General features: G+C 32.7%; 1 protein-coding gene and 1 long non-coding RNA gene across 2 annotated transcripts; both read right to left on the bottom strand.

The window, feature by feature from the left end:
* Window positions 1–3: 3 nt before the first annotated feature.
* Window positions 4–15,977, bottom strand: LOC111714189 (transducin beta-like protein 3). Its single transcript, XM_023489239.1, has 15 exons — window positions 15,931–15,977; window positions 15,714–15,793; window positions 14,705–14,880; window positions 12,714–12,820; window positions 12,372–12,501; window positions 10,980–11,060; window positions 8,633–8,681; window positions 7,558–7,826; window positions 7,030–7,113; window positions 4,938–5,027; window positions 4,776–4,867; window positions 3,925–4,031; window positions 3,566–3,654; window positions 1,715–1,797; window positions 4–120 (listed from the first exon to the last, which is right to left on the bottom strand). Exons 1-15 carry the CDS (start codon window positions 15,975–15,977, stop codon window positions 36–38), a joined length of 1,569 nt encoding a protein of 522 aa, XP_023345007.1. The 3' UTR covers window positions 4–35.
* A 1,789-nt stretch (window positions 15,978–17,766) lies between these two features.
* On the bottom strand, window positions 17,767–19,083 carry LOC111714183 (uncharacterized). Its single transcript, XR_002767910.1, has 3 exons — window positions 19,053–19,083; window positions 18,611–18,714; window positions 17,767–17,818 (listed from the first exon to the last, which is right to left on the bottom strand). It is a non-coding gene; the product is annotated as an uncharacterized LOC111714183 (long non-coding RNA).
* Window positions 19,084–20,875: the final 1,792 nt, after the last annotated feature.

Raw genomic sequence — 20,875 nt, 5'->3', positions numbered from 1 at the left:
AAATTCTGAAAAAATATTCTAAAAAATAATTTGTATTAAAGTTCGTTTTCTTGCTGAGGTATAGCGGTAGCTTTTATATTAGAAATTAGAAATGTTGTGAATTTGGATTTCATTTGAAGCCTGAAGTAAACCAGCCATTAGATAACATGAATAAATGAATAAATGAATAAATGAATAAATGAATAAATGAATAAATGAATAAATGAATAAATGAATAAATGAATAAATGAATAAATGGTCAACTGCTCACTAGGTTTACTATCTACGGATTCAATATCAACCTTTATCATTCCCTCATCAGCACTTCACCCTACATAGTCTAAAATGGCAAAAACCTCAAGTACACTCAAAACATATAATTTCGCCAAATTGTTTGAATCTGAAAATGATTCTGATGTTGAATTTAAAATATTCAACGACGTTGAGGCCGAGACCAAGTCTGTGAAAGGACACCAATTCCTGCTGGGTCTCCTCTCCCCCGTTCTCAAGAAGCAGTTCCTCTACATGAAGGAGAATGTCATCGAGATCCGTGGCCCGTCCTTCAACAGTTTCAAAGCCTTCATCAAGTTCCTGTACACCGGGGAGGAGAAGGATATTAAAGGTATCAATGATTTGAAAGTCCTGTTTGAGATCTACGGTTTAGGGGACACCTATCAGGTCCGGGGGATTAGGAATCTAATAAAGAACTCTGTGGAAGTCCCTACGCCAAAGCTTGCTTACTGCCTTGAGGTTCTGCAAAAATACCAGAGGGAATTCATATTCGAGGACTTGGTGCAAATCGTTCAAGGAAAATGTTTTAAAACCCTCCACAAAGGGTTTACTTACAGCGAAATACCTCCAACAGATTTGTTGCGTATTTGGGGGATCATGAAGTGTGATCTGGTTTTTTGGCGTTTGATTGACGGCCTTGACAAGAAATTTGAAGATGCTGTTCAGCGCATTAAACAGGCGAACTGTCACGAGCAGGAAAAGAAACAAGAGACAGGGCAAGATTATTCTGATGAAGAGTCCAGGGACCTGGAATCTGTTCATATCGATCCAAAGCGTATTAAACTGCAAGTCTACCCCCTGTAGACATGAACAATCATTGGATAAATTCCATCTTGGAAATGGAATGAAGTTGAGAAGAACAGGATTTTTATGGATGGATTGTACATACGATAGTACGACTACTGTACGATAGTAGTGTGAATTAATACGTTTCAATACTATCCTACATTCCTGTTTAGCTACAACTGTTCATAAATCTCAATAGTTCCAGATTGTTCCAGATCCTCCGGAAAATATAATTCTAAAGCTAAATAGCTAAATATATCAAGTTTAAGACAATTAACATATAAAAAAGTTCATTGTAGTAAATAAATTTAGAAAGCATTTTTTGTAAAATTTTGAAAATCTACGAATAAATATTATAAAATAGGCAAACTTTTTTGTTTTTGTTTTATATTGTGCAAATAGAAGATGCTCCCAGATAGCGCCACAGTCAAAATAGAAAATGGGCGGGAAAGATAAGTATTTATATATTTGTCATTCACATTTTCACTTATCCACATGTTTTTCTATCCGCATGTCGTTAATTGTATCGAGAGAAAGAAATAAAAAAGTTGAAGGCAAGTTATCACTTATTCCTTTGCAGTAGTGAAAATTTAAATTTTTTTCTAGCACATTACAAATTGAATGAGTAAATAAACAGATGAATGAATGGACAGGTTTCCTAGAAAGTCTCTGGAAATGTTTCTCTGTGTAGGGCAGAAGTCCTTCAACCCAATCCCTGCTCCCAGACAGTTTTAATAGATCCTAGATAGAAAGTTAATCTTTGGTCGAGATAGAGCAAGAATATGCCCTGAAGATGGTTAAATAAACCGAATAGAGTTTTTGTTTCACGGATCTGAGTGTTAGATTTAGAAGAATTGTAGATAGATAGAAGTATAATAAATAGATAGAAATGAATTGAGTCTTTGCCACAAACTCTGATTTTATAATCACTATATCTTTGGAACCAAATGTTGCAGACCTTAGATATTTCAAACTATGAATTCTGTTAGATCTATTAATCTGAGTTTGAAATATCAAAGGTTTACAACATCGAGCTCTAAAGATGTTGAGGTTTAAATATTTGATTTTGTTCCAAAGACTCAATTAATTCCTTTTGATATAGCTAGTTTTTAGGATAAATAGGTAGAAATTTAGATAGATAGATAGTTTAAAAAGATCCTGCAGATTTATACATTTGAAAAGAATCGGAAAATCTAAATATCTATATGTTAAAAGAACTTTTAATAGTGATATAGATAATATTATTTTAGATAAATAGATAGATAGTTAGATAGATAGAACGATAAAAAAGATAGAAGTTTAGACAGCACACTGCTGAAAATGTACCACCAGGTTTCAAGTCAAAACACCTAAACTTTTTCTTTGGATTATGCTTATATGCAGACTACTGAGTTATATTCTCAATTTTCAAAAAATGCCACCTAGGGAATTTCGAGCAAATCAATTTTTAAGAAATTGTAGAAATCAAGTGCATTCACATTAAACAAAAATTTCATTTCAAGATTTAATCTGCTTCTTCTGTTTTTTTTACGATATTTTTTAACAGTATATGACATGGTCTCCAAATTTTTTTATTTTTCTTTAACAGTCATGAAACTTATTGTAGAAAAAAATCAAACCCCTAAGCCCGAAAAAGTTTTTTTTATATAATTTTTATTGGTTTTGCTTCAAAAAGTCTTTTTTAAGCAGCAATTGGGCAATTTTACAGTTCGCTTAAGGGTTTGATTTTTTTTTGCTAAAACAAAATTCACAAAATAAACTTATATCAGGAAGATAGTTTGATAGGATAAAAATAATATTTATCTTGATAAACTTACATCAGGAAGATAGTTAGATAAGACATAAGATAATATTTATCTTGATGAACTTAAATCAGGAAGATAGATAGATAGGATAATAATATTTATCTTGATAAACTAACATCAGGAAGATAGTTAGATAAGATAAAAATAATATTTATCTTAATGAACTTACATCAAGAAGATAGTTAGATAGGATAAAAATAATATTTATCTTGATGTAAGATAATATTTATCTTGATAAACTTACTTCAGGAAGATAGATAGATAGGATAATAATAATATTTATCTTAATAAACTTACATCAGGAAGATAAATAGATAGCAGTGTTTCGGATCCATATCATTTTGATGTGGATCCGGATCCGCGGATCCGCATCCGTGATGATGGATCCGGATCCTGACTCTGATACGGATCCGGATCCGAGGTAACTTTTGATTCTGTGAATCGGATTTTCCCTATTAAATGTTATGCAAGGTTATAATTTATAAACTATATTTATTATATATTCCGAAATGTAACAAAAACAATATGGACTNTATTTATCTTAATAAACTTACATCAGGAAGATAGTTAGATAGGATAATAATATTTATCTTAATAAACTTACATCAGGAAGATAGTTAGATAGGATAATAATATTTATCTTAATAAACTTACATCAGGAAGATAGTTAGATAGGATAATAATATGTATCTTAATAAACTTACATCAGGAAGATAGTTAGATAGGATAATGAAGAGAGCAGACTGAGCAGCTTCACAGTGCTTACTGTTCGTGTTCCATTTTACTGTGTAACCTGAAGAATCAATCAATCAATCAGGTCATCAATAAGCCATCAATCAATTCAACCACAAGGTCATATTTCAAGTCCTCTTTTAGTTCACAAGTAAGGTTATCAAATAGGTCATCAATTTTATCAAGTTGGTAAATCAGCAATCAATTTTATCAATTTTGTAAATCAAGTCATCTGTCACGGCTTCATTAATGTCATCAATCAAGTCATGAATAAAGTTATTTTTCAAGCCATCAATCAAATCCCTATTTCAATCAATCAATCTTTAAGTACCTAACAACTGATCTATACTCGCGTTATCCAAACTCAGAACAGCCTTTTCCATCTCCTCCATATTCAACTTCTTCAAGATCTTCAGTGCTGTAAATGGTTGACTCAATCTGAATAATTTATTAATTCTTTATCAGGTAGATGTAAGGAAAACACTTGGATGTAACAGAAGAAGTCTCACTGCGGTTTTGGATCGATACTAGCAGACAACAGGGAGAACAACAAGTAAACATAGCTAGGAAATTTGTTGGAAGCCAAAACTACATATCCTTGCAAGACTATTTGACACAAGGATACATTATACTAGAACTCGGGGACCAATTCTACTCCAAAATTCAAAGCAATTTAGTTTAGGATTCACAACATATTGGTTAGAATAAGGGTAAGGCCAATAATTAGTTTTTAATACATATTTGTCCTTTAAATTCAAATTATACCTAAAATCACTTAAAGTATGTATATATTTATATGTTTACACCTCAAATTCAAATCAACCTTGCTAATATTCTATACCTGGATTCATTTATCATTTTATGTTCATCTAGGCTACAGCAAAAAGGTCGACTAGACTTTAAATGTGTGGTGGTGTGCATAGTACTGCTTACATCGACCTACCTGCGTAGTTCGTTGAACAAGCCATTATTTTTTCGAACAAATTTAATCTTTATTTGGGAGAATTTTTACGAGTCACCCTAATTGTATCTTATTCTTACATTAGACATAAAATGGCTATCTGAGTAAAAAAGAAGAAAATATCGTTGTTTCACTATGGCCATTTCCTTTCTTATCTCAGCTCTTTGATCCGCAAATATATTTAATTAAGACACAACAGCTAGAAAACAATCATTTAATACCTTAACGCAAGTTTGAGAGCTTGTCCGAACTGTTTCGATGCAAGAAGGTTTGAAAGCTTTTGTTGACTTAACACGATCTTTTCAGCAGCAACCTAGACACAAAAATATGCAGGTTGAAATTTTAAGATGGCGCTAAAAACGCGCTAAAACAAAATGGCCGACCTGTTTGAGAAGAGCAGCTGATTCTGTTATATCCCGCCAGGTTATCAGTTGACCATCAGCTGATCCAGAAACTAGATTCAAAACTCCATCCTGAAATAGAAAAAAATGCATTGATGAAACAAAAAAGGCCCGAAACTTCAGGGACCCCATTAAAAATTTGTTGTACAGAAGCCTGTGAATTTAATGAAGACTCCAATCAGTACCAAATGTTTGAAGTAAAAAGTTCATCCTTTTTTAAAATCTAATTAAACTGCAGTCCAGGTCAGTGTGCAGTTACTGTTGCTAATTGTGTTGGATTGTATCTAAACTAATTTGATAACTTCAAAAATTTCAAAACTATATAATGTTAAAGTTTGTGTTATAAAACAATAAAAATACAATATCTATCTTTATCTTAAAAAATGGAGAAAAAAAAACTATTAAAAAAACGTGTTTGGATCGTTTTTTTATGTCTTTAGTCATTTTGACCCTGACAGAAAATATCTGCAAAAAAAAACCCACAAACGAACCAACTGAAGGCTTATCACTTTATGCAGTACTAGCTTGGGAACCCAGTACTGCCAAGGTAACTAAAAGTTACTCCCGCCGTTTACCCGCATTTAAACGATTTAACCGGGAAAATGAATTTTCGCTATTTTAGTCGACCCACTCAACTTAGAATCTCAAAACCAAGCTGAGAACGCTCTCGTGGTTCTCCCAAGTTCCCCTTCAAAATGCGAGGCAAATCGGTCAAGGGTTTTCTGAGTTATGATCAGACAAACAAACAAACAAGACAGAGATTACAATTTTATATAAATAGCCTAGGTTGGGAACCCACTCAATTTAAATCTCAAAACTAAGAATATTCTTGTTGGTCTTTCAGTTCCCCCAATCGAAATTTTAGGCAAATCGGTCCAGGGGTTCCTGAGTTATGAAAAACAGACAAACATAGATTACAACTTTTTATATATAGATGTTCTTCGAACACAATATCCATGACAGTGGTATCTAATTGGTCAGACAATTTGATTTGAAAATCCAAAGACTATGTTAAATCAAACTTTTCTTACTTCCTACTTGGCATTAATAGATTTTTATGATTTTAGCTGAATAGGGGGGAAGGGGGTAGGGCGGCCCAGTAAAAATTGTTCAGAGGTGCACTTTTTCTTTTGAATAGATATATATGAAACTAAGAAAAATTTAAAATATTTTTAATTTTTGACCATTTTTTCCGGTGCCGTCGGAAAAAACGTGATTTTTTGGCTATTTTTGAACTTAATTGATTTTATTTCTTAAAACTTTTATAAAATCAAAAGTTTTTGACTGAGAATAATGTTTTATATCATTTTCGAAATACCAGATAATGGTTAAAAGATAAAACCAACTTATACTGAATATTTTGAACAATCATAGTTTTATAAGCAGTTTTAGCCCCAAAATCACTGATTTTATTGATGCGCACTTTCACCTCACCAACATAACCTGAGAACTGAACAAAATAAAAAAAAAATTTATTTTCCTTTTCTATATTTTATACTTTTTCTAAAATGTCATTACTTTTTGAAATACCTTCAAAAATGGTCGATTAATGAACGGTTCAAGAAACTCAGTTTTATTGAGTTTTTTGAAAATTGTAGCTCTCTTATAATTTAATGACATGTTTGGACATTTTGAACTTTTTCTTTTAAAATGTTCATAAAATACATAGTTTTTGACTTGGAATGTTGTTTAATATCATTTTGGAAACCCCAGATACTTCTCTCTTATAATTTAATGACATGTTTGGACATTTTGAACTTGTTCTTTTAAAATGTTCATAAAATACATAGTTTTGGACTTGGAATGTTGTTTAATATCATTTTGGAAACCCCAGATACTACTTTATAAGACTTAATATAAATTTTTTTTTTTTAATTGTTGAAAACTGTTTTATTTTCATGTAAGTTTAGTCGAAAAATAAGCTAGTTTTTTACTATACACTAACCTTGTTAAAACACTCGCTGACAAATATTAAAACATTTTTTTTGGTTTTTCACTAAATTTTAGGGGGGACAAGATTTGGTTGAGAAAATAAACACCCCTGTGTTAAAACATGACTAAAGTTTAAAGATACCTGTTTTAATGAGGTAATTGTCCACACTTTTTCCTCATGCTGTTCAAGTGTTGTCACACATTCCTGTTTACTCACCAACCATATCTAAATCAATTTGAAGGGACTATACGCGTAATTTCAAGTGACCCTCCATGCAAAGGTGGCAATTTACAAAGGTACCCATAAAAGCTTTGTCTGATCAAGCAAGAGTTAGATATCAATGCTTATGATTTTTAACACTGAATTTAAATTGTTGATCAAATAAAAGTTTCAAGGGTACCGTTGTAAATCAAGCAATGCAATTTTTACATGTAGAGTTGCTTTTAATTACGCTTACAGTCCCTTTTAATATGTAAATATTGGTGAAAAAAAAGACAAAATCTAATAAATTACTACTAAGCTACCCCATAAAAATGTGACCTTCCACAAAACTTGCGTTATATTAAATAATGATATATCACATCATTATTGCTAATAATTCATATTTCAATAGACAAGAAAAAACAAAAAGTTTGCCATCTAGCGGCATGTTTTGAAACTAAATTCTACCTTGATAAGTCCGTCTGTTGCCGAGCTGGCGATTTGCTGATCATTTATCCAAACTAGACTAAGCACTGAACAATCATGTCCCTCCAGCTGCTTCACGCACACGTTCTCCGTCAAGGACCAGAGCTTGATCAACCCGTCCGCACTTCCGGTCGCAAGAAGTCGGTCGGCCGGGCTGAACCGAACACACCAGATACCTCGCTTGTGCCCCCGGAGGGTTACTGTGAGGGTTAAATTCTTGTCCCAGAGTTTGCATGTTTTATCCTGGCTTCCTGTACATACCAAATACAATTCAAGTTAAATAAAATATACTTCAAATCAATCCAAATTTGTCAAATTAAATTGGGACTGTAAGTGTAATTTCAAGTGAACTTTTATTTATTGAGAGGTATTTCCGATTTACAACGATACCCTTTAAACCTTTGCTTGATAAAGGATTTAGTAATTTTCATATTTACATAGCGGGAAGTTAAGTGCCAAGAAACCGCGCGAGTGTACACTAGCTGGGGAGTACAGTGTACACTAGCTGGGGAGTACAGTGTAAACTAGCTGGGGAGTACAGTGTAAACTGAAACCTCGAGTCTCCCGGAATCGTTGTCCGGACAAAGGTTTAAAGGGTACCGTTGTGAATCGGACATACCTCTCTATACATGGAAGGTCACTTGAAATTACACTTACAGTCCCTTTAATAAACAACCTTTTGGAAATCATAGAAGTTATTGTCATGGATTCTTTTTAATTGTGCATATAGCTAGTTAAACAATAACATTTCAGACTCCATAAGACCAGTCTGCTAAAGTTAAAGCCTCGAGGTTCTTCTTGGGCTACCCAGGTTAACATCAATCAGTTGTAACTTTTTGTTCGCCGATTACAAAAGGTTTAATTTTGTAAAATAATTCCCCGCTTTTTTCAGAAATTAAAAAAATTTCTTTATTTTTGGTCTCGATTTTCATTTCAATATAATAATCATAATAGAACATTCCTTTGCAAGTGTTCAATGATTTTGCATTGTTTTATTTGGCCGGGGGCATTCAATTATTCTAGGAGCAACAAGGCAGAAAAACTTTGTATTTTGTCCCTGTTGCCAACATTTCATCTCCAGGAGAAACATCACAGCAGTTTATTTCCTAAAAAATACTGATTATAATCCTTTCTTTGCTGATTTAAGAAATTTCTTACGGTCATAACCAGAAAGACCCGGTCAGAGGACTTTACATACAAATATCTGGTTATTTTAAAAGCACAAAAGAGCAGACCACATTTTGGAATTGGAAGGACAAGGGATATTTTGGAATTGGAAGGACAAGGGATATTTTGGAATTGGAAGGACAAGGGATATTTTGAAATTGGAAGGACTAGGGATATTTTGTTATAATCACTTCATTAATCATATTTCTAAAATTAGATTGTCAAGTTGTATCATTAATTATAAACTCATTTCTTTCTGATTATGACAATAAATAAAGAAGAATTCTTTATTACAGCGAATATTTAAAATGGGACGCCTTATCACAAGGGGACCATCGCCAAAATGTTAAGAAAACCCCCAGTTAAAGAGGGGAATGCCAGAGTCAAGACAGTACCAATGAAACCCTAATCTGATCAACAGTGTGGAAGATAACCTCGGGTTTGTTTTGACTTGAAAAATTTCTTGTTTCTCAAGCAAGTAACTTATACACACTTAGTTATAATATATTAACATGCAGTCTCCTTAGTTATAATATATTAACATGCAGTCTCCTTAGTTATAATATATTAACATGCAGTCTCCTTAGTTATAATCTTAATTTTGTTCTTTGTAATATATTAACATGCAGTCTCCTTAGATATAATCTTAATTTTGTTCTTTGTAATATATTAACATGCAGTCTCCTTAGTTATAATCTTAATTTTGTTCTTTGTAATATATTAATATGCAGTCTCCTTAGTTATAATCTTAATTTTGTTCTTTGTAATATATTAACATGCAGTCTCCTTAGTTATAATCTTAATTTTGTTCTTTGTAATATATTAACATGCAGTCTCCTTAGTTATAATCTTAATTTTGTTCTTTGTAATATATTAACATGCAGTCTCCTTAGTTATAATCTTAATTTTCTGAAAATGCCACCCAGGGAATTTTAAGTAAATACATTTTAATTAAATTGTAGAAATCGAGTACATTTTCAGGTCTAAACTCAAACACAGTTTCAAGGATTAATCAAGTTTATTCTGTGCTTTTTTTGCAATATTTTTAGAGTGCCAGGGTCCCCAAATTTAGTGAACTTTCCTTAACAGTCATATAACATGATTTAACAAAGATTCAAAGCCTTAAGTGAACTGTATAATTGTCTTAATACTGCCTAAAAATGTCTATTTGAAGTAAAATCACTAAACATTATATCAAAAAGACTTTTTCGGGCCGTATTTTTGACAGTCAGGCAGTTGACTTAGGGGTTTGATTTTTTGCTACAATATGTTTCATGACTGTTCAAGAAAAATAAAAAAATTTGGAGACCATGAAATATACGGTTAAAAAATATCGTCATTCGTCAACAAACCCAGAAATAGAAGATCAAAGTCTTGAAATGAAATTTACATTTGATTTAAGACCTGTGAATGCACTTCATTTCTACAATTTCTTTAAAATGGATTTGCTCAAAATCCCCTAGGTGGCATTTTCTGAAAATCAAAATGTTAACTCAGTAGACTGCATATAAATATATTCCAAAGAAAAGGTTTAGGTGTTTTGACTTGAAACCTGATTTTCCATTTACAACAGTGTGTTATGCAGAGAAACCAAAAATTAAAAAGTTTTCAAAAACAAAAACATGGATATCTGATTTATTCTTGATCGGACAAAGCTTTTAAAGGTAATGTTATGAATTGGACATTAAAGGGAGTGATCGGCAATGTATGGCAGTTGAACTGCCGGTCACTCCCTTTAACCCAACTTTGCAGTAAGAAGGAAACAGGAAGAGTCAAAGAGGTAGGTTTCATTATTTGTTAGAATCGAAATTTTTTACCTACTCTCTAACAAATAAAAAACTAAGTTTAAACAAGTAAAAATATCGATAAATATTTAGATAGTAAGATATACAGAATAAAAAAATAATAATGACAAATAGAAAATAATTAAAATAATTAACACACAATTTTTACCAAAGGAATTGAGTCTTTGCCACAAGCTCTGATTTTTTAATCTCTATATCTTTGCAACCCTATGTCGTAGACCTTAGATATTTTAAACAATAAATTCTGTTAGATCAAATATTTTAAGTTTGAAATATCAAAGGTTTACACCATCAGGTTGCAAATATATAGGAGTTAGAACATTTGAGTTTGTGACAAAGACTCAATTCCTTTATTGATAATATGAAAATGGCAAATAGATAGATAGATGGATTTGTGTACAAATGATAGATAGAATAGTAATAAAATACAACCTTCTCATGTGCAATTTCGGTTCTTAAACTTGACATTTGGCCGGCTTCATAGTTCACATTCCAAAACTTAACTGTAGTATCCTAAATAATTCAATCTTCACAATACTGTCACTCTTCATGAACTCGGCTAGTTTTTAGAAACCTGGAAGTCATTGTCAAGGTGTTGCACTCACCTAGCATATCATGAGAAAACCTTAAATCCAAAATTTCAGGCTCCTGTGGCCTCTGGTTACTTAGTTATGGACTCCTTAAGTTCCGGCCTCGAGGCGATTTTCGGCCCGACCTCGCGTACTTTAATTGGCAATTACATTTTTGTTAATCAAGATATCAAGCTAATTTAAACGCCTTTTTTACAAACTATGAAATTAAATTTTACAGGAAGATTTTTAATTTAATTTTGGATCTAATGTTTTCTCTTAACATACTAGCTGTGTGCAAAATTTCAAGAAAATTCGTGACATTGACTTCCATGGGGTGGATGACTCGATAGATTATCATAAATAAGTCAATCTTTACTGTAGTACAAGCGATCATTTAAAGATCCAGAGTCAAGATTTTTTTTCCATGACGGATCCAGAATCTGGATCCTTATTTTACATGACGAATCCAGGATCCAAATATTTTTTTTCAGGACAATTTCAGGATTCGGAACCTTTTTACGGGACGAATTTAGGACCCGAATCCTTTTTACATGACAGATTCAAGGATCCCAATCCTTTATTTACAGAACTGATTCAAAATCTGCATCCTTTTCTACAGGACGGATTCAGGATCTGCATCCTTTTCTACAGGACAGATTAAGGATTTGGATCCCTTTCTGCAGGACGGATTTAGGATTTGGATCTTTTTCTGCATAACAGGACGGATTTAGGATTTGGATCCTTTTCTACAGGACGGATTCAGGATTTGGATCCTTTTCTACAGGACGGATTCAGGATCTGCATCCTTTTCTACAGGACAGATTCAGGATCTGCATTCCTTTTCTACATGACGAATTCAGGATTTGGATCCTTTTCTACAGGACGGATTCAGGATTTGGATCCTTTTCTACAGGACAGATTCAGGATCTGCATCCTTTTTCTACAGGACGGATTCAGGATCTGAATCCTTTTTCTACAGGACAGATTCAGGATCTGCATCCTTTTTCTACATGACGAATTCAGGATTTGGATCCGTTTCTACAGGACGGAATCAGGATTTGGATCCTTTTCTACAGGACGGATTCAGGATTTGGATCCTTTTCTACAGGACGGATTCAGGATTTGGATCCTTTTCCACTGGGCGGATTCAGGATTTGGATCCATTATTCAGGTTGGATTCAGGTCCAAATCCTCTTTTCTGAGGTCCGGATCCGCATCAAACCGGAATGGATCCACTCTCCCTGTGACTGACCTTTGAGACCGAGTATAGTGAGGTTGATGCGAGGTTGGTGAATACTATTCCCTGGACAGCCTCCGTGTGTCCTGTCCCAACTACTAGGCAGCTAAGAAGGTCAGCCTTCAACCTCCAGATTCTAACCTCCCTTTACATAAAAAGTTTTAAAATGTTAAAAATCAACGTTTGCCTTAGAATCTTGAAAGAAAAAAAAACTAAAATTCATGGATGGAAGTTTTCAAACATTTAAATTTCCCTTTTTCCTTTTTATTATTCTTTTTTAACCAAATGGAAAGTTTTTCAAAAAAGGTAATATTAAATAGCAACAATAATGTCATAATAGTAATAACTGAATTATACCTATCCTTTCCTCCTGAGGCTAGGAGCGTAGGGTCTTGTGTACTAACAGCCAGACAGAGTACTGTATCTTTATGTCCATGTAACAGAGTACATGTGTACTCAGGGACCTAGATAGCAATCTTATATTTTTGTTATAACTGCAAACAAGGAATTTGTGCCCAGGATACAAGATTTAGATTGTACAATCATGTATAATTGCAGTACGGTATTTCTATGTGTATGTACTAACTCTAAGCGGGAAAGCAGATTAGGATTGAGCAGAGCAGAAGTAGCGTATATGATATACAAGGATCAAATAACAGCAGTAGTGTATTACATAGATGGATAGCAGAAAAGCAGACTGCCACAGGCGTAATCCAAACGCGTATCGATAGGGGTAGGGCTGCTGGGTGGGATTGCCTGGGTCCAGGAACAACCCCAGCAATTTTATTTAATAATTATAATAATATAGCATACAAGGATAACAGAACAGCAGTGGAGTGTCTAACATACAAGTAAAGCAGAAAAGCAGTGAAGTTGAAGTATATAACATACAAAGATAGCAGAACATTAGTGGAGTTTATAGCAAACAAGGATATCAGAACAACAATAGAGTATATAAAATACAAGGATAACAGAACAGCAGTGGAGTAAATAACAATAAAAGGGGAACAGAACATCACTGGAGTCTATATAGCATACAAGGATAGCAGAACAGCAGTGGAGTTATTTAGCATACAAGGATAGCAGAACAGCAGTGAGTTCTATAACATACAAGGATAGCAGAACTGCTATGGAGTATATAACATACAAGGATAGCATAACAGAAGTGGAGTATAAAAAATAAAAGGATAACAGACCACCAGTTGAGTATATAACATAGAAGGATAAATGAACAGCAGGAGTTTAACATACAAGAAAAGCCGAAAAGCAGTGGAGTATATAGCATACAAGTATAACAGAACATCAGTGGAGTATATAACATACAAAGATAGCAGAACAGAAGTGAAGTATATAACACTAAGATTTATGGCGCTTTGCGCACATCTTCTATTTCAACTTTTAATTGTGGCTTTATCTCTGAGCATCTTCTCTTTGTACAGTATAAAACAAAAACAAAAAAGTTTGCGGATTTCATAATATTTTTTTCGCGCATTTTCAAAATTTTACAAAATAAAAAACCTTTAAACACAAATTCATAAACCTTCCCTGGGGTCACTTAGGTCCCACACAAAATTTAGGACCAATCGGTTCAGCCGTTTTGACTTTTATTGTATAAAACAAACAGACAGACAGACAAGCTAAATTTATGTATAGATAACATAAAAGAATAACAGAACAGCAGTGGAGTATATAAGATACAAGAATAGCAGAACAGCAATGGAGTATATAAAATAACTAAAAGAATTACAGAGCAGCGGTGGAGTATATAACATAGAAGGATAACAGAACAGGAGGAGTATAACATGCAAGGAAAGCAGAAAAGCAATGAAGTATATATATATATATAACATACAAGGATAGAAGAACAGCAGTGAAAACGAATTTAACATAAAAGGATAGCTGAAGACTGAAGAGTAATGAAGTACATAACATGCAAGAATAGAAGAACAGCAGTAAAGTATATAACATAACATAAAAGAATAACAGAGCCACAGTGGAGTATATAAGATAGAAGGATAGCAGCACACAAGTATAGTAGAACTGCTATGGAGTATATAACATATAAGGATAACAGAACAGTAGTGGAGGAAGTGGAGCATAACATACAAGGATAGCAGAAGAGAAATGGAGTATATACCATATTAGGATAGCAGAACAGCAGTGGAGTATATGAAAACATACAAGGATAGCAAAACAGGTGTGGAGTATATAAAAACATGCAAGGATAGAAGAACAGCGCTGGAGATTAACATACAAGGATTACAGAACAGTGTAATCTATTTATCATTAATTTTTTTTTATTAAATGGAGGATCACTTTGAATGCAGTCTACAGTCCGTTAAACCTACCTTGTAGAGGCGGATGAAAGGAGAGTTGCAGGCTACGGCCATATGAGAGGAGGAGGGTGTGCTAGGGGAGGAGGCGGAGCTACCCAGGTGAACCAGGGCAAGGATCTCGTCGTTGTTACCCACCACAGTGTTGGTAATACTCAGGTCCTCCGGGCAGAAAGATAGTAGGTTCTGATCTATAGATAGATAGATAGATAAATAGTCAAAAAATAGATAGATAGATAGATAGATAGATAGATAGATAGATAGATAGATAGTTAGATAGATAGATGGATAGATAGATATATAGACAGACAGACAGATGGATAGATAGATAGATAGATAGATAGATAAATAGATAAATAGATAGGTAAAGGTCATTGTTCTATAGATGGTTAGATAGATAGATAGATAGATAGATAGATAGATAGATAGATAACAGCTCCTGATCTGTTGATAGATATAAAATACTCTATTATATAGATAGATGGATAGATATGAAGATAGTTCTATTAGATAAAAAGATGGATGGATATGAAGATACATCTATTAGACAGATAGATGGATAGATATGAAGATAGATCTATTAAATAGATTGATGGATGGATATGAAGATACATCTATTAGATAGATAGATGGAAAGATATGGAGATAGATCTATTAGATAGATAGGTGGATAGATGTGAAGATAGATCTAATAGATTGATAAATGGATAGATATGAAGATAGATCTATTAGATAGATAGGTGGATAGATGTGAAGATAGATCTAGTAGATTGATAAATGGATAGATATGAAGATAGATCTATTAGACAGATATGTGGATAGATATGAAGATAGATCTAACAGATTGATAAATGGATAGATATAAAGATAGATCTATTAGATATATATATGGATAGATATGAAGATAGATCTAATAGATTGATAAATGGATAGATATGAAGATAGATCTATTAGATAGATAGATGGGTAGAAATGAAGAAAGAAAATATATAATATAGATATTTGATGCTTAAATTCTTTATACCTGCAGTTGCTGCATAAATGTTGTCTTTGTAGCTTTGTAAAGTTGATATTTCTGAGCCAACATTTGATTCAAGTAGTTTCCTGAACAAAATTACTAGTCATAAGGAGCTTTCTTAGCATATATAATAGTTTAAAGCTGCTTCCTTAACATATGGACTTCTTTCAATTAGCTTTCTTAGCATAAAGACTAGTTTCGAGCAGCTTTTTTGCATATAGACCATTTTAATGCAGCTTCCTTTGCATATAGACTAGTGTTAAGCAGCATTCTTCACAAATGATCTAGTTTTAAACATTCTGTAGTAATTTCCTGAACATATAAAAATTATGATAAAAGGTTTCTCAAGGTTGAGTAAATTAATTAAAGAATCTTAAATATAAATATGAAGATTTATTGTACTGAATCTACAAGTGGTCTTATGATAGATAGATAAATATGAAGATATATTGTTATGAATCTACAAGTGGTCTAATGATAGATAAATAAATATTAAGATTTATTGTACTGAATCTACAAGTGGTCTTGTGATAGATAGATAAATATAAAGATATATTGTACTGAATCTATAAGTGGTCTTATGATAGATAGATAAATATAAAGATATATTGTACTGAATTTACAAGTGGTCTCATGATAGATAGATATGAAGATTTATTGTACTGAATCTACAAGTGGTCTTATGATAGATAGATAAATATGAAAGATGTATTGTACTGAATCTACAAGTGGTCTTATGATAGATAGATAAATATAAAGATTTATTGTACTGAATCTACAAGTGGTCTTATGATAGATAAATATGAAGATTTTTTGTACTGAATCTACAAGTGGTCTAATGATAGATAGATAAATATAAAGATATATTGTACTGAATCTACAAGTGGTCTTATGATAGATAGATAAATATAAAGATATATTGTACTGAATCTACAAGTGATCTTATGATAGATAGATAAATATGAAGATTTATTGTACTGAATCTACAAGTGGTCTTATGATAGATAGATAAATATAAAGATATATTGTAAATAATCTGCAAGTGGTCTTATGATAGATAGATAAATATAAAGATATATTGTACTGAATCTACAAGTGGTCTTATGCTTTCGCAACCATCAGGATAGATAGATGGATAGATAGATATGGTCAAATATGAAGAAATATCAACCATTTAAAGATATATTGTATTGGATATACAAGTGGTCTCATGCTTTCGCAACCATCAGGATAGATAGATGGATAGATAGATAGAAAGGCAGAAAGATATAATTTTATGGATGGTTAAGTAGATAAAATGATGAATAGCTATATAGATAGACAGATGGATAGACACAAAGATAAATGGATATATAGATGGATAGATAGATGAATATATGGATGGATGGGTAGATGTATGGATGGAAAGATGAGATAGATGGATAGATAGATAGATGGATAGCTAGATAGATGGATATATAAATAGATGGATAGATGGATAAAAACATAGATCTAAGTAAAGAATCCAGGTATATAACAAAAAGTTCATATTTTGACTACTCAAATATTTTAACTGATTGGAAAAACTCCAAACAATAACAAAGTTACAGCAATTTTAAAATTGGCGATATTAAAAGGACACCCTGTAGATGGATGGATAGGTAGATATATATGAAATGAATCTAGATAACTAGATAGATAGATGGATGAATGATAGCTGTGACAGCGCTGTTATGTCCTAGATTCCTGAACCACCAACCTTAGTAGCTGTTACAGCGCTGTAATGTCCCTCTAAATTATGTAACTGTTTTGAATTTGTCAAATCCCAAGCGTACAGTCCTCCGCTCTGGAACCCAGATACGCACATTAACTAGTACGCAAACAATCAATTATCATCCTGTACGCACATAATCACTTAATTGATTGACTGTTACGTTATTGATAGAGAGATAGACTAATTGATTGATTGGTTTATTGTTAGGTTATTGATTAGAAAGATACATAGATAGATAAATTGATTGGATAATTGATTGATTGATTGATTAATTGATTGCTTGATTGATTGATTAATTAATTGATTGATTGCCTTGACTGGATGGAACTCTATAACCGAACAAACTCCATTCCCTGTCCTGTAATAATTCAAACTAAGGGACTATTATCAAAATAATAGTAAACGAATAAATACAAGAAGATTTTAAGAAACTTGAGAGCTGTTTTCCTTAAAGGGACTGTTAAGGAAAAATGAAAGGGGATATAGGCTGAAACCTGAGCATTTCAGGCGTTAATCGAGACCTATTAGAGTTCTATCTGATGTTCCTGTCTCGAGAAATCGATATACAACTGTGTCAAAATTATACCAAAATTTATATATGTAAAAAGTATGTATCAAGTGACAATTGTACTGCACTGCCATTAGTGGAAACTCTGGTCACGTGATACGGACGTATATATTATATTATCAATTATATCTATTAAAAATGAAAAATTACTAAATTCAAATAATAATGGAAGCAAACCTCAATTTTTCAGGCTCCTCTGGGATATCTTCGTTTTCAGATTGGTTGCGTATTTGCTGAATATAATCTGCTTAAAACTTAGAATCTTTACCAAATTTTACACATATAAGTTTTGGTATAATTTTGACACCGTTTTATATCAATTTCTCGAGACAAGAACATCAGATAGAACTCTTACAGGTCTCGATCAACTCCTAAAAATGCTTAGGTTTTTAGCTTTTAACCCCTTTCAGTTTTCCTTTACAGCCCCTTTAAAGATATTCCTGAGAGTCTACTTGATGAATACATTTTGTCATGAAAACCAAGATGGCGATTTACAAAAACTTGTATTTAAATTTACTAGAATTAGAATTTATTAGAATTATTTATAGCTCAGGTGAGCAATCCCTTAGAAATAAGACTAACCTGAAGTTATGAGTATAATACTGATGTTCTAAATCCCAAACCTTCATGGTTCCATCAGCTCCTCCTGTTCCTAGAACTCTTCCTCCTCCACACAAAATATGCACCTGGAGCAAATTAAATCATACTTTTACGACAAACTAAAAAAAACTTTCAAGACGCATTTTTTGGCACCCTGTTTATTATTTTATTTTATACTTGCATTCTAAGGATCAGTAGGTGTATATAAAAAAAATTAAGTCAATTAGTTCATGAGGGGGGGATTTATATGTGTAAATACATCATACGAGAGATAACTTTTCATAGGTTCCAAGTCTTCGGTCCGGTATATTGGTAATCCAGACCTTAAATCCTGTGCTTAGGCAACCATATTAGCATATATACTACATTCAAATATTCTCGGCATGACTTTATTAGACAAGGAATAAAAAAGGCCTTATGTGACCTTTAAAACTGAGATTGGCCCACTGTGTGAACTTATGATTACCTTTAAAACTGAGATTGGCCCACTATGTGAACTTATGTGACCTTTAAAACTGAGATTGGCCCACTGTGTGAACTTATGTGACCTTTAAAACTGAGATTGGCCCACTGTGTGAACTTATGTGACCTTTAAAACTGAGATTGGCCCACTGTGTGAACTTATGATTACCTTTAAAACTGAGATTGGCCCACAGTGTGAAATTATGATTACCTTTAAAACTGAGATTGGCCCATAATTTTTATTAACACCAAGTACTGAAATACGTTGAGGATGTGAACACATTATTGTTGACAGATTTGGTAAAACCAAATTCAAGAAAAATCAAACGTAATTTCCAGCGTCTGTTTTCTTTGAAGGAAACCCTGGTCTGATCAAGGATGAATAATTCTAGTTTATTTGACTGTAAATTTAATCAGGGGTTTTCTCTTAAAAGTTGTTTGCGGACTTATGCTGCCGAGAAAATGAAGAAAATACTTAGATAACGGTTTAGAGGATACTGTTGTGAATCGGACATGCAGAGGGTCACGGAGGGTCACTTGAAAATACGTATATAATCATTGAATTACCTGTTATCAATGTAATTTTAGTATTTTCCTTCGTTGCTGTAAAATTTAGTACAGGGTCTTCCTCTTCTTGTACAGTGTGCAGAACAGAACTATTCTAAACATGTACAGTGTGCAGTACAGAACTATTCTAAACATGTACAGTGTGCAGTACAGAACTAATATAAACATGTACAGTGTGTAGTACAGAACTATTCTAAACATGTACAGTGTGTAATGTACAGTACAAAACTATTCTAAACATGTACAGTGTGCAGTACAGAACTAATATTAACATATACAGTCTAGTACAGAACTATTCAAAACATGTACAGTGTGAAGTACAAAACTAATATAAACATGTACAGTGTGTAGTACAGAACTATTCTAAACATGTACAGTGTATAATGTACAGTACAGAACTATTCTAAACATGTACATGTGCAGTACAGAACTAATATAAACATGTACAGTGTAGTACAGAACTATTCAAAACATGTACAGTGTGCAGTACAGAACTAATATAAACATGTACAGTGTGTAATACAGAACTATTCTAAACATGTACAGTGTATAATGTACAGTACAGAACTATTCTAAACATGTACAGTGTGCAGTACAGAACTAATCTAAACATGTACAGTGTAGCACAGAACTATTCTAAACATGTACAGTGTGCAGTACAGAACTAATATAAACATATACAGTGTAGTACAGAACTATTCTAAACATGTACAGTGTGCAGTACAGAACTATTCTAAACATGTAACAGTGTGCAGTACAGAACTATTCTAAACATGTACAGTGTGCAGTACAGAACTATTCTAAACATGTACAGTGTGCAGTACAGAACTAATCTAAACATTTAACAGTATGCAGTACAGAATTATTCTAAACATGATCAGTGTGCAGTAAAGAACTAATATAAACATGTAACCGTGTGCAGTACAGAACTATTCTAAACATGTACAGTGTGTAGTACAGAACTATTCTAAACATGTACACTGTACAGTGTGCAAACATGTACACTGTACAGTGTGCAATACAAAACTATTCTTAACATGTAAATTGCACATTGTACAGTGGCTCAAATCTTTTATCATGGGTTATTTGCTGAATCGGAGAAAAACAAAAATAATTTTCAAGGGAAATGAATAAATTAAATTATCAAAAATATTTTTATCAAGTTCCTCCCAAGGACATCCCAGGCCGGGGGTGGGTAATTTAGAAAATATAATAATG

Source organism: Eurytemora carolleeae, unplaced genomic scaffold (genome assembly GCF_000591075.1).
Source record: "Eurytemora carolleeae unplaced genomic scaffold, Eaff_2.0 scaffold931, whole genome shotgun sequence".
Lineage (NCBI taxonomy): Eukaryota > Metazoa > Arthropoda > Copepoda > Calanoida > Temoridae > Eurytemora > Eurytemora carolleeae.
The sequence above is the reverse complement of the archived record's forward strand: the minus strand, read 5'-3'. Positions and strand labels throughout refer to the sequence as shown.

What these genes read in the sequence shown, in the direction of transcription:
- LOC111714189 (XM_023489239.1), bottom strand. Translation starts at nt 15,977, where the DNA reads ATGCTGCTTAACACTAGTCTATATGCAAAGGAAGCTGCATTAAAATG. An exon ending in CCGAAATTGCACATGAGAAG is followed by an intron (nt 8,682 to 10,979) that starts GTTGTATTTTAT and finishes AGTATTTTTTAG; the next exon opens with GAAATAAACTGCTGTGATGT. An exon ending in CAATTACCTCATTAAAACAG is followed by an intron (nt 5,028 to 7,029) that starts GTATCTTTAAAC and finishes TTTCTATTTCAG; the next exon opens with GATGGAGTTTTGAATCTAGT.